Source organism: Lemur catta, chromosome 1 (assembly GCF_020740605.2).
Source record: "Lemur catta isolate mLemCat1 chromosome 1, mLemCat1.pri, whole genome shotgun sequence".
Lineage (NCBI taxonomy): Eukaryota > Metazoa > Chordata > Mammalia > Primates > Lemuridae > Lemur > Lemur catta.
In genome coordinates this window covers 256,049,291-256,061,830 of record NC_059128.1, presented here as the reverse complement: position 1 = coordinate 256,061,830, position 12,540 = coordinate 256,049,291, and the positions used below count along the sequence as shown (strand labels likewise).

General features: G+C 31.5%; 1 protein-coding gene across 1 annotated transcript in view; it reads right to left on the bottom strand.

The window, feature by feature from the left end:
* The window catches only part of LOC123649859, a 97,899-nt gene extending 88,009 nt beyond the window's left edge, over positions 1 to 9,890 (bottom strand). The window contains exon 1 of the mRNA XM_045568139.1: positions 9,808 to 9,890. Within this exon, the coding sequence (XP_045424095.1) occupies positions 9,808 to 9,890 (83 nt within the window). The remainder of the gene's footprint in view (positions 1 to 9,807) is intronic.
* Positions 9,891 to 12,540: the final 2,650 nt, after the last annotated feature.

The following is a 12,540-nucleotide window of genomic DNA, read 5'->3' as shown; positions in this document are numbered from 1 at the left end:
TAAATAAATATGTAGATAAGAACACAAATGGCCATCTCTGTCACTGACTAGCCAGGTGACTGTGGACAAAGCCTTTTAATATCTCTAAGACCTGTTCTTTTTATGTTAACTGAAAAGAATAATACTTCTTACCTTCTAAAGATGTTGCAAGGATTGAAACATGTAATACACATAAAGTGCTTACCATAGAGCTTGGTTTAGAGTAAACCATGATTAAATATTAATTATTATTATTGCAACTGCACTGTATAAAAGAGAGCTCTACCCTGAAAACTCAAGATAAAATTTATAGTTAGTAGAAGACTGAACACATTTTTAAGCAATACAGGAAACTATATAAAGATTATTGCTTAAACAATTATTCAGAAAACAATGAATACAATTTAAAAGTATGTACATATAATAAACTTCTAAATAAGTCAAATTTGATTTTATTAAGGAGTTTGCAATTAATACAGTATATTTAGAACCCACTCCTCTTCAACAATAGCATTAGTAGTGATCTATTTTTGAATAGCCCAACTGGTTATACGTTAAAACTAAATTTGCCATAGTATATCTGAATGGCAGTCGAATGGTGCTGAGATATTATTAACATAATATTCTCAAAGTATATCCTCCTTAAATGCTATGAGAACAAGTAATTATGACTTAAGTGAAATAAATTGATATGTAATTACATTCTTTTTCATTTTTCTAAACAAGGGGGATAGTTCCTGATTATCATCTGTGTATCAAAACAATGATTGTATAAATAGTAGATATATAAATGAGAAAAATGTTCTGATTGTTTTAAAACCAACTAAGGATCAAACTTCTTAAATTAATAATTTGGAAATTAAAAGGTATATAATTTTTTATTTTATTCCTCTGACAAAATGAGACAACCCATTTAAATAGTATTTCATTACAAGTTCAGAGATATACAACCTGGCTTGTATAGGGTACAAAGCCAAAAGAATGAAAAGAAATAATGTGTATACTTAAGTGTCATTTCAAGCTTTCTAAATGCTTATCTATTCATGGGTAGGTGAAACTTAAGGGAGGGAAACAATAGCTTCTAGAATGAAAGAATCACAGTTGTTTAAAGCTGGGAGATCCAGACATTCCCTGCCCTTATAAAAGTGATATATATTGAATAAATTAATTTTTAAATGCACAGTAAAGAGTTCAAAATATCTTCAATGCTAATTTAACATTGAGAGAAAATGTTATGTTGGTATATTTAAATTATATTTTACCAAGATTTTCCTCACATTGTATAATATATAATTAATCCTCACATACATTTTGAGGAGATTTCATTAGTTCATCATAATATAATTTTAAAATGATAAATAATATAGTAAATTGAGTTTAATATTTTTAGCTTAGAATAGATCTACTAAGAGATGCTTAGTGTAAAAACTAGTAAACAATTTATTTGCAAAAACATAAGTGAGATGAGAGGAATTCCTTTAAGTCAGATAATTCTCTCTCTTACCCTGACACTATGAAATGGACAATAGAATCTCTCTCTATAGAAACTTCTTTACAAGTATTGAAAATTTGTATTTTTTGAAATTTCTGTCAAAGATTGGATAACGTTTACCACTGGGTTATTTCTTAGTTTTTCATTCATGTTCCCTTGGATTAATTTTAGATAGTAAATTCACTATAGTTATAATAAATTATCAAAAACATAATTCAAAACTCAAGATGCGCGTACACACACACATATTTTAGTGCAATAGAACTTGATAGTAGGTCTCTTTAATTTACATTTGTATCTTTGTACATAACAGAAAATCCCTCCCCTATGAAATGTTTTAATTGGCTGAGGGTGTTTAGTACACAATGCTCTATTGCCCCCTACTGGCTAGAAAATGGTAAAATAAAAACTTCTACCTGCTCATTAACTATATGGGGACCTTAGAAAACTAAATAAAGAAGATAAAGACACGCTTCAAAATAATAAACCAACATATTAAATTGGTGGAAAATATAAAAATGAATTTCTGGAACATTCTTATCACGTTTCAAAACTCTTAAAATTCTATTTTTAGTTTTTTATAATTAGCTGAAAATTCTAATTATTTTATATAACACTAACCACGCTCATTAATTCACGATAACAGTTTCATAATCTTAAATTGATAATTGCAAGACTCATAGCTGTTTGGGGATTCTTGGGATTTTCCAACAAGATATGCATGATGTTCTAATTGTTGGCACATTCGTGGAATATTTTTATAATGATATTTTGATATATCTAGTGTGATTTTATTTTTTTTAAGTAGTACTTCCAGTTAGAAGAATATTCTTAGCATTTTTAGTAAAAATTTAAGAATTCTTTACCAATTACATGAATGATTTGTTTTGCATATTTCATTCCCTTTTATATCATTATATACTATTCACAGTTCACTGAGGAAAAAACAACATTGTTGTATAATGCTGCATAAATTCTTTAATGAAAATAACAGTGATAATGCCCCAAGGAACATAAAATAAATAGAGTGATGAACGTACCTTGTTTCATTTTAGCACTACATGTTTCTTTAATGCTTGATTACATTTATTTCAAAAACATTTCTAAAGATTAACTTTACCATCCGTGGCAGATTTTCAGCAGATCATCCAATGCAGATTTTTATTACTAAGGTGGCCTTGCTTGTTTTTCTAAAATACACTTGAGTTAAAAGAAATTTAAAACAAAACTGTCGCTGTTTTTTCAAAATTTTGACTGGAATTGTGAATCTGGGATTTATTTTATATTTTCTGTAGTTTCTCTCAGCTACAATATACATTGAAAAATAATCTGGTTTTCATTTCTCAATGTACATTTCTCTGGAACATTTATAAAACTTGGGCCATGTTTCTTTGAAATGGAATTTTCTTCCATGGACTTCACCTTCCCATTCTATCCTCAGAACTAGTGTCTATTACAAATCAGGAGGATAATTTCCCTATGGCTTCCCTGCCAAAACAACTGTCAATTCTTGTAAAAATTTCTGGAGCAAATGATGTTTTATAATTTACTCTAACTACCTCTGATCTAGATTGTATTCACATCTCAAACTTTCCAAAAGAATATTTTCAGTCCAAGAGTATATATGTAAGCCACTTGAAGTCTTTGGTTCTCCATAAACAGAGAAAAAAGCTTCATCCTAGAAAATATTATTACTATAAGATGGAAAATAACTTTTTTTTACTTCTTAATTCTCAAGGGAGGTTAAAAAAAAAGATACACTTTACAGTTTTTCACATTTAATCCTCAAAAAACATTAGAAAAAATCTTTTACCATTTCCATCTTAAGACTCAGGAACACAGAAAAATGAGATTCAGAGAAATAAGGGACTTGTCCAGATTTATACAGGATAGCCTGTTTGTCGAAGCCAGGTCTGGCTGACTCAAAGTGCATAGTCTTTTTATGGAACTTCACAGTCTCTGGGAGTGAAAGATAAAGCTGGGAATCCATTTGTATTGGGATCTTAAAGTGATCATGCCATTCCATATATTGTAGTAATTCTAACCCAGGGAATCTAAGGAAATATTCCCATTTAGAGTGAAAGATGTTCATGACATTATTAATTAAAATAATGTGGGAATAAAGGAAAAGAAAACTAGAAGACGTCTAAATTTCTAACAAAAAATGGATAAAGAAGTTAACTATGGTATGTCATCTAATGCAATATTACAGTCATTATAAATAACAGCCAGAGGCTACGTGTGGTGGTTCATGCCTGTAATTTCAGCACTCTGGTAGGCCCAGGTGGGAGGATCATTTGACGCCAGAAGTTGGAGACTAGCCTGGGGCAACATAGTGAGACCCCATCTCCATAATTTATTTTTGTTTGTTTAAATTAGCCATGTGTGGTGGTGCATGCCTGTAGTCCCAGCTACTCGGGAGGCTGAGGCAGAAGGATCACTTGAGCCCAGGAGTTAAATGCTCCAGTGAGCTATGATCACACCACTGTATTCCAGCCTGGGCAATAGAGCAAGACTCTGTCTCTAAAACAACAATAATAATAATAATAGCTAGATGCTACTTCAAAAGCTATGAGTTGCTTAGGATAAACTGGCAACCAAAAATTTAAATATTACATAATTAAAATTTAAATATTACATAATTAAAATGGAAAAGTTTATAAGTACTGGCAAAGAGAGGTGTCCTGTATATTTTTGCACAAGGAAATTTATGAAGCAATAATATATATTCTAAAACATTTTGAAAAATAATAATAATATATATGTCCTTGAATATATGGGCAAATTTTATATAATATAAATCAACTTGTTGATCCAGGGGTGGGGAACCTGTGGCCTTCTGGATCTCTGTGTGTGCCCTTTTGACTGAATCCAAATTTTACAGAACAAATCCTTTTAATCAAGGGATTTGTTCTGTGAAGTTTGGATTGGGGCGAGGGGTTATTATTAGTATTTAAATTTTATGTATTACTTGTAGAATTATAAAAATAATAAAGATGTAATATTTCAATATGATTAGAGTTATGTTGAAATATGCAAAAATAATAATAGTTGTTATTTTAGTGTGTGGAATATACATTTTTCCTAAACTTAAAATATTTTCAATATGTTTATATTTATTTTTATTGAAAAATATGAAATAAATGTTATGAAAATAAAGTTATTTCTAACTCTTAAGTTCTTTCTATTTCTCTATTTTGTGGCCTTTTGTGAGAAATATTGTCTTACTTTCCTGTTCTTGAATTAGTTAGCAGGTTCTCTTCATAAATAACTGCCTCGGGTAAGTACATTACTTTTATAGGATTAATTTACTAGTTTCTATGGAAATGTTAAAATTAAAAGCCAGTTTGACTGAGTTATTGCTGATGTCCACTAAGGAATAATATGAAAAAGATTATCATAGTATTCTATTAATTTGAAATTTATCAATGCTCAAAACTGGTAATCTGAAATTTAGCTTTTGTTAAACAACTTTAATAGTTGTTTACTTTGAAACAAAACTACCATGACCATTAAAGTATTTAACTAAGGGATTTTACAGTTTTCAAGCATTTCAACTTCTAGAGGTTTCTTACTTCTGATTAATAAATACTTTTTCTCAAAATCTCTTTTATGTATTTATTAAACAGCTCCCTTAAAATTGATGAGGCAATATATTCTTTTCCTTGTAATAGAAGCATAATATTCAGAAATTGTGATGAATTTTGACTTGGGTTACCAAATTAATCTAACCTAATGGAAGTTTCCTTTAAGAACTGGAACAAGGTACCATCAAAGTTGATCTCCATGTTTCCAAGGTACTGCAACTTCTAAATGTTTATCAAAAATTAAATGTTAGTCTTTTTCTCTATCTATCTCTCTTACCTTTACTCTTTCTTTTTTTCTCTTCATTATAAGTATATAGATAAATAACCATTTATACAATTAATATATTTTGGCTTTTATTTGGGTGAATGTTGCCTTAAATAAAAAATTATGGATATGAATTTATTCTGATTTTCCCTTTTACTTGATAACCACTCCTTATGGTTCTCTATGGCAGAAAGAACTTGCATTAACTTTAACATCATGTCAGATAGAGTTGAACGTATATTGCTTTTCACGTATAAAAACCTTTTAAATCTCATGTCCAAACAAATACTTTGCTTTTGGAAGGAATCTTTATGCCTATTAACATAGTAAGTATATTTTCTTTACTTCTTACATTCCTACAGTAGATGATCTTATAAAATTTTTTAAAAAACTTAAAAATATTTTGACCAAAAATTAATTGGATAATGATGTCAGTATGTTATTAAAGAATACAAGTATAACAAAATTATCAGTTTCCTTTATTCTTCCTTTCTGGAAAAAAAAAAATGACACTGACTGGGAGTTTTATAATGGCCCAAAGGAAAAAAGTTCTTTGTGTGCCTCAAATTCGATATTTTAAGTTGAAGTCAGCTGTTAAGAATTACTGCATTATCCAGGGCAGAATCTGGGGTATGGCTCACATTACACTATGTTGGATATGAAAAGTTGAACACAAAAGGGGTGAAAACTTTTCAGTGATTAAAAAGGCCTGTGGGATTGGCTTTTAGATTTCAGAGCAGCACATCAAGAGAAAAGTTGCAGATTCTCGAGTTCTCACAGCAAATTGTGTCTGTAAATCGATGAAGTGTTTCTGAAAAAACATATCAGGATGGCCCTAAAGAGTATATATAAAATTTCTTTCAGCTCTCAACGGGAATGAGAATTAAATCTGATGGATGAAAACAAAGACCTAACAAAGTTAAGAAATTGACCACATCAAGATTTCAAACAGGCCAGAAAGTAGAGTGGATACAGTTGGCTATTTCATGCATTTTCTACTGTAGTATCTTTTGAAGTAAAATGTATTGATGCTTTCAGAATTAATTTTAATTAACCTTCATCACGTTTCTTAAATATCCTAGGCATTCTGTAGAATACAGTGACAGTCATCAAGTGCTTCTGTATATATATTGCATAATTTCTTCAGCCTTATTACTTACATTTCAGCAAATTTATCCTCTACTTCATATTTATTCTCCTCTGAACCATTCTTCCTCATAAATGCAACTGACATCTAATTAAACATAATCAGGTAGTGGATAACTTAGGACATGTAGATATTATTGATGTAAACATGTTACACCAAGGTCACTGTTGCTAATATATGGGGATCCTATTGTTGACTTAAATAAAATATTCTTCTTTAGTGTTAGAAAAAATAAATGTTGATAAGACTTGTTGCAGAATTTCTATATAGGATCAAGGGATTTTATATTTCCAAGGAAATTGTTTAGAAACTATGCTGCTAGATACAGTCTGTTTTTATGTGTGAAAGTACGTGAACAAGTATATTTGTATGTGTTTAACTCCAAGAAAAATAAATGTCTGGAGTAAAATCTTGATTTTGTTGTAAAGAATGTCATAAAACGTTGTGAATTTATTCGAAGTAAATTGAAAAAATATATTTTTACACTTTATTTTATGGTAGAACTTAGGTTTCACTTGAGAAAGTCAACTGTGGATGGGAACTAAACATTCCCGCAAATGTGTTCCTTGTGATATTTAACTATCCCTTTAATGCTTTATTTCTTATAAGATAAAAAGTGATAGTTCTTTTAAGCACATAACTCTGCAGAAATAAAAGCAGTTAGAAGTTTAATTATCTCTCTATTGTCTCTTCATTGTAACCCAAGCAAGATTTTTAAAAACTAAATCTGCTGAGATTTAAGCTCATCTGAACCAAGAGTGCCATATGATAGTGCTTTCTTAAATTTTATGGCTCTCTACAATTTTATACCATATTTCTAATAAAATAATTGGAAATGATACAATTATACATTGGAATCTAAATCAAAGCATAGGACATCTAAAACCAAGGTTGGTAGAGAGTTCTGTTCTACAGTGATTTATGCAACAGAATTGAAACAGGAACACATCTGGCATATGTTCCAGAAAGACTCATATTTACTGAATTATTGAAGGAGCATTTAAACATATGAGTGGCTTCTTGTATAGCAGCCCCTTGTGATGGTGGTGGCCTCCCCACAGCTATTGTGGAATGCTGAGCTTTTTTCCTTCGATGATTTGGTCTAAATTTGAAATCTTGCAGTTAACCCTCCAATCCTCACACTGTCCTCATTATGTATCACCATCAGCACAAAAATCAGGAAGAGTAGCTGTTGAAGGCAAGAAGACACACCTTTGCTTTACAGAAATAAAATTTTTATATACTTCTCATTCAAAAGGAGAGGTCAACTTTTACTTGTAGGCTTGATAGTGTAATGTTTTTCCTCATCTCACTGCTCTTTACTTTCCTCTCATCTCACTACTGTAAACTGAGTATCTAGAAAGATTTTAAGATTCTGTCAAAAATCACTATAAAATATTAAAACTAGAAAAAAAATTCAATTTAAAATAACTATCCCTGAAAAGAGTATCATCACACCTGGTACTAAATTAACTTCTAATGACTTTCCCAATATCATGTGAGGCCATGGGTCAAATCCTACATTTCCAACTCTTAGGACGAGACCGTAGCACTTTCTATGTCTAAGTAGAAAGGCTCATAAACAAATACCCAGATCAAGATCAGAAAAGGCTGTATTCTCTAAGACCTGAATAAATACAGATAGCAGCCTCCACATAGAGGCTGCTCTCTTCTCTCCACGCAGAAGAAAAGCATCCTTCTGTTAGCCGATAGAAAGATAACCAGGGAGCAGAGAGTTCGCTGTGTGTGAAGGTCCTACCATAGGAAGAACAATGATTGAAGACTCATTGTTAGACAATGGCTCAGAAATCATGTACAGAAATAACTTTAGTCTGATATTCTGTATATTATATTTTGGTAAGGTTAAGGTGGAAATAAAGGTTTTTAAAGAAAATTGGCTTTAATATATATTTCAAAAAATAGAGATAATTGCTCTGCTTAGAGTAACAATGGAGTTACTTTCTTGCTTTTTTTGAAAATCTCATAATTTGGAACCCCATTCTCTACTGTTTTCTGGGGAATGTATTTTCCCCTGAAAAAAGTCCCTATATTTTTCCTGGGAAATTTGGCCTCAGAGCTGAAATGTTATGTAATTTTGGAATTGAATTGTCAGCCTGTGTCATCTGTGGGTCAGGAGTTCAGGAAGTACTCTCAGAGAGGAGACGCTGGGCAGTAGAAACAGCCATGGCTTCGAGTGAGATGGACACAGGTTTAAAATTCTGCCATAGATTTAAGGACTATGTGACCTTAGACAATTTTTTTAACTTCACTTTCAGTTTTTTCATCTGCAAAATGGGGATAATAATAGCTTCTTTTTAAGATCGCTGGAAGGATGAAATGAGATACTTAATATTATGTCTGATATATAGTAGATGCTCAATAAATAACCATCATTGCTTTATGACCTATAGGTAGTTTAATTTAGATTGATATTAATAACAAATTATAATCAACCAAAGAAATATAAAAAATTTCTTTCTAATCTAGGCACACAAAGGACTTCCATTTAGAAAGACTTCCTGGGTACCTCAGGAATTGCTAATGTTGGCAAATAAAACATTACAGGAGGTCAGGATTCTTCTCATTCTTTCTCTGTAATCTTTAATAAGTCTTATGCTTCTTGGTGTCTCTGTTAATTGGGATTCACATCATATCAGTTGTGTGAAGGTTAAATGAGATAATAGGTCAAAATGTGCTTTGTCAGCCTTAATAGCATAAAAAATGCTAAAGCATCATTGAATTTTAGTTATTCATACCATTTCATGAGTCTAATACCACAGAAGTGCTAAATCATCATTGACTGCTCATTCATACCATTTCAATGAATGTGAAATATGACATTTAAGAGCTAATAATCTGAAAAATGAAAAAGAATAATTACTAGAAAGGATGAAATTACCTATCCATGAAATAGGTAACACCAAAGGTCTAGTCATACTTTCATGTTCAAACCCAAAGCACACCTCTTATATCTTATTTTTGCTTTTCCCCCAGTTGTTCTATTACTCATATTTCATAGCTTTTTCACTCTTCTCTCTCCTGATATTATGTGTAATACTTGTTGGCTATTGTTATTAGAGTGTTACTCTATGTCCTTGCTGTGGGCATCAAGCACCCAAAAATGACACTAGTTTTAGTTTTCATTTTGTCATTCCAATGATTAACTGCAATTCATAGCTCCTGATGGCCTGAATCAGAGTTATCTTTCTCAACACAAAGCATTAAATTATGTGATGCTTCCTTTTAAACATTGATATCTCATAACTGCCTACAAGAAACATTCCATATATGTTAGAATAGCCCAAAAGGCTCTTCACAGTCTAGCTCACTCCTTAACCTCTTGTCTCCTCTGTCTTCCTCATGTGCCTTGACTGAACTGTCAAGTTCCCGAATCTTCTCATAGTCCACCCTCGACCCCATGCTGGGGGCATGTCTTTTCTTATGGCTTCTCTCTCAATTTCTCACGGAGCATTAAACAACAACTTAGATACTGCTTCTTCCAGCACTATTCTTACTCTTTGAGACAGAACAGATCTGCTTGGGGAAGTCAGCAGTTTATAGTCTAATAATCCTTTGTACATTCATTCATGTATTCTGGTCATATCTCCCTGCTGCTTTCTTCTCTGGTCATATTTCCCTATTGCTTTCTCTTCTGTTTTTGATTGTTACTTGTGTGTCTGGTTCTTCTGTTTGTAAAGTGAAGTCTTGTATGACTTAGACAGTGTCTTGTTTACCTTTGTGTCCCCAAGACTTGGAAATTTCTCTGCCTGCGTTATTAAAGACAAAAATATTTATGAGCCATTGCCTCTATCTTAAAATTGAAATAGCAGCATCTAAAAGTAATTATTTTATGTACATCTTAGGTTGCAGAAACTTTATTCTTTTTATACAACCCATAGTATGTCTATGCATATCAAATTAATGGATATATTTTTTTAATGATTTGCTCTTCTCATGCCACTGATGTTCTGGCAATCAGACAGTAGAAGACATAAGTAATAACTGTAATTAAGCTAGAATAAAAAGAAGCAGAATCAATCATTTACTTGAGAATGCTGATCAGAATGTCTCATTTTCTAACAGCTTTTATGAAGCTCTTGCACCAGATGCCCACGTTAGAGTACAGCTTGGCTAAATTCTGTAAGGACAGTTCTGCTTTCTCCAAAAGGAGATGCTGTGCATGGGTTCATGTGGAATCCCACACAGACAGCCTTTACTATTTTATTTTCCATGAACAGGAGGTCAGAATGCTGTCAACCTCCCTGTTGTCTCTGCGAAAATGTCACACATGCCACCAGCCACTGAACTGGGATTGGAAATGTGAAGACCTATTGTGACCCAAATATTTGGTCACATATTCATGGTTGTTGGGATGGTGGAAATGAAGAAAGGCATAATTTTACTCTCAATTTTTTATTCACATCAATAAACAACCCTGACGAAATGGAACTATAGCACAGACATTTTCTTTTCCCTTTGGCTCTATTTGGTAACATACTAGGCAGGAAACATTCATAAGATTAATACCTTTGAACACTCTGGATTCACCTCTATATCATTTCTCTGAATCATAAAAGAATGATAGCTACCATTTATTATTAATAAACACTTCTGTTATCCAAGAATCAGACTCATACATGCACACGTCTCAGGTATATATGTACTCACACACACAAATATTCATTCAATTATTAGTTCATTCATTTATTCAACAATGTTTTGAGCAGCTAAAATATTCTGTCTGTATACTATACTATACACACATATACCCACCCTTTCACATGCATCCATTTAATTATAACATTCTAACATATCTTTATCCTTTTAAAGATGAAAAATTGAGAAGACAGAGGAAACAGGTTCAGAAAGGTAAATATTTTGATTGTGTTCACACAACTAATAAAGAGCAGAGTCTGCTTTTAAACTCTGAAAACCCTCATTCTTTATACTTCCTGGGATCACTAGTTGAAGAGAATAATTTTGCCTTGTAATTTCTTTTATAAAAGTCAAATATTATAATCAGTAAATTAAGGGCACTGATGTTTTGAATCTAACAACAGATAATATCAAATTTCTAAAAAATAATTCTGCAGAGAGTTCCAAGCACACATTTTCTTTTACCAGTTGAATTACTGAATCGAAACTTTCTGTATGTGCAAAATGAGAAGTTTGTCATTGAATCTCATCTCTAGGCAAATATGCATCACATACCTATTATGTGATTTAGATGATAGATGATTTCTAAAATGTGCAATCAACCCATATTTTAGATGCACCAGGAGAGTGCTACTAAAATAAAATTCTAAAATAAAATCTGAATTCACAGTAACTCCTTCTTAAAGCTCCATTTTATTGCTAAATCTAGATTTTGTTTCCACCACAGGGTTTTTCCATCCTCTTAATATACAAATTCAGACAATAAAGTTGTATCTTAAATATATCTTTAATTTTTGCTGCATTATATAAAAGCTGCCAAAGTAATTCTCTTATTTCTTCTATCTTTTAAATTCTAGCTTCTCTTGAGAATATCATAAGAGGGATCCAGAAACTTATGCTAATGTAACACTTTATAAGAGATAAAATAAATACAATTGCCTAACGCTCAAGACTGTCAGTAAGAAAGTTTAGATTCAATATATCAAATGTTTTCAAGAAACCTACAGTTGGAGGTTTGTGAATATTTAGCTTAATGGATTAACAGAAAACAAATTACATAAAATAAAAGGACACTAATAGGTCAATTTAACATAGAATTCCATATCCCCAAGTGGTGTGAATCATTATGCTTTTTTAATTTGCTGTTCTCCGGCACAAAAGTCATATGTGGATCTTAATGACTATTTTTAATTTTAAAAAATTCTCTTTGGAAAATGATCCCTCTGTTTATTGAAACAATCCCTTGCAAAGCCAATGAGGTCACTGCAGGTCAAAACCCATATCTAAGTTGGTTTAAGCTTAGGGTAACCTAAATAGTGTGTCAAATTGGACTACTAGATATATAAAATGATATTATATAAATTTTAAAAAACTTTTCTCAGATTCTACATTTCTTGTGAACGACTGGTTTTAA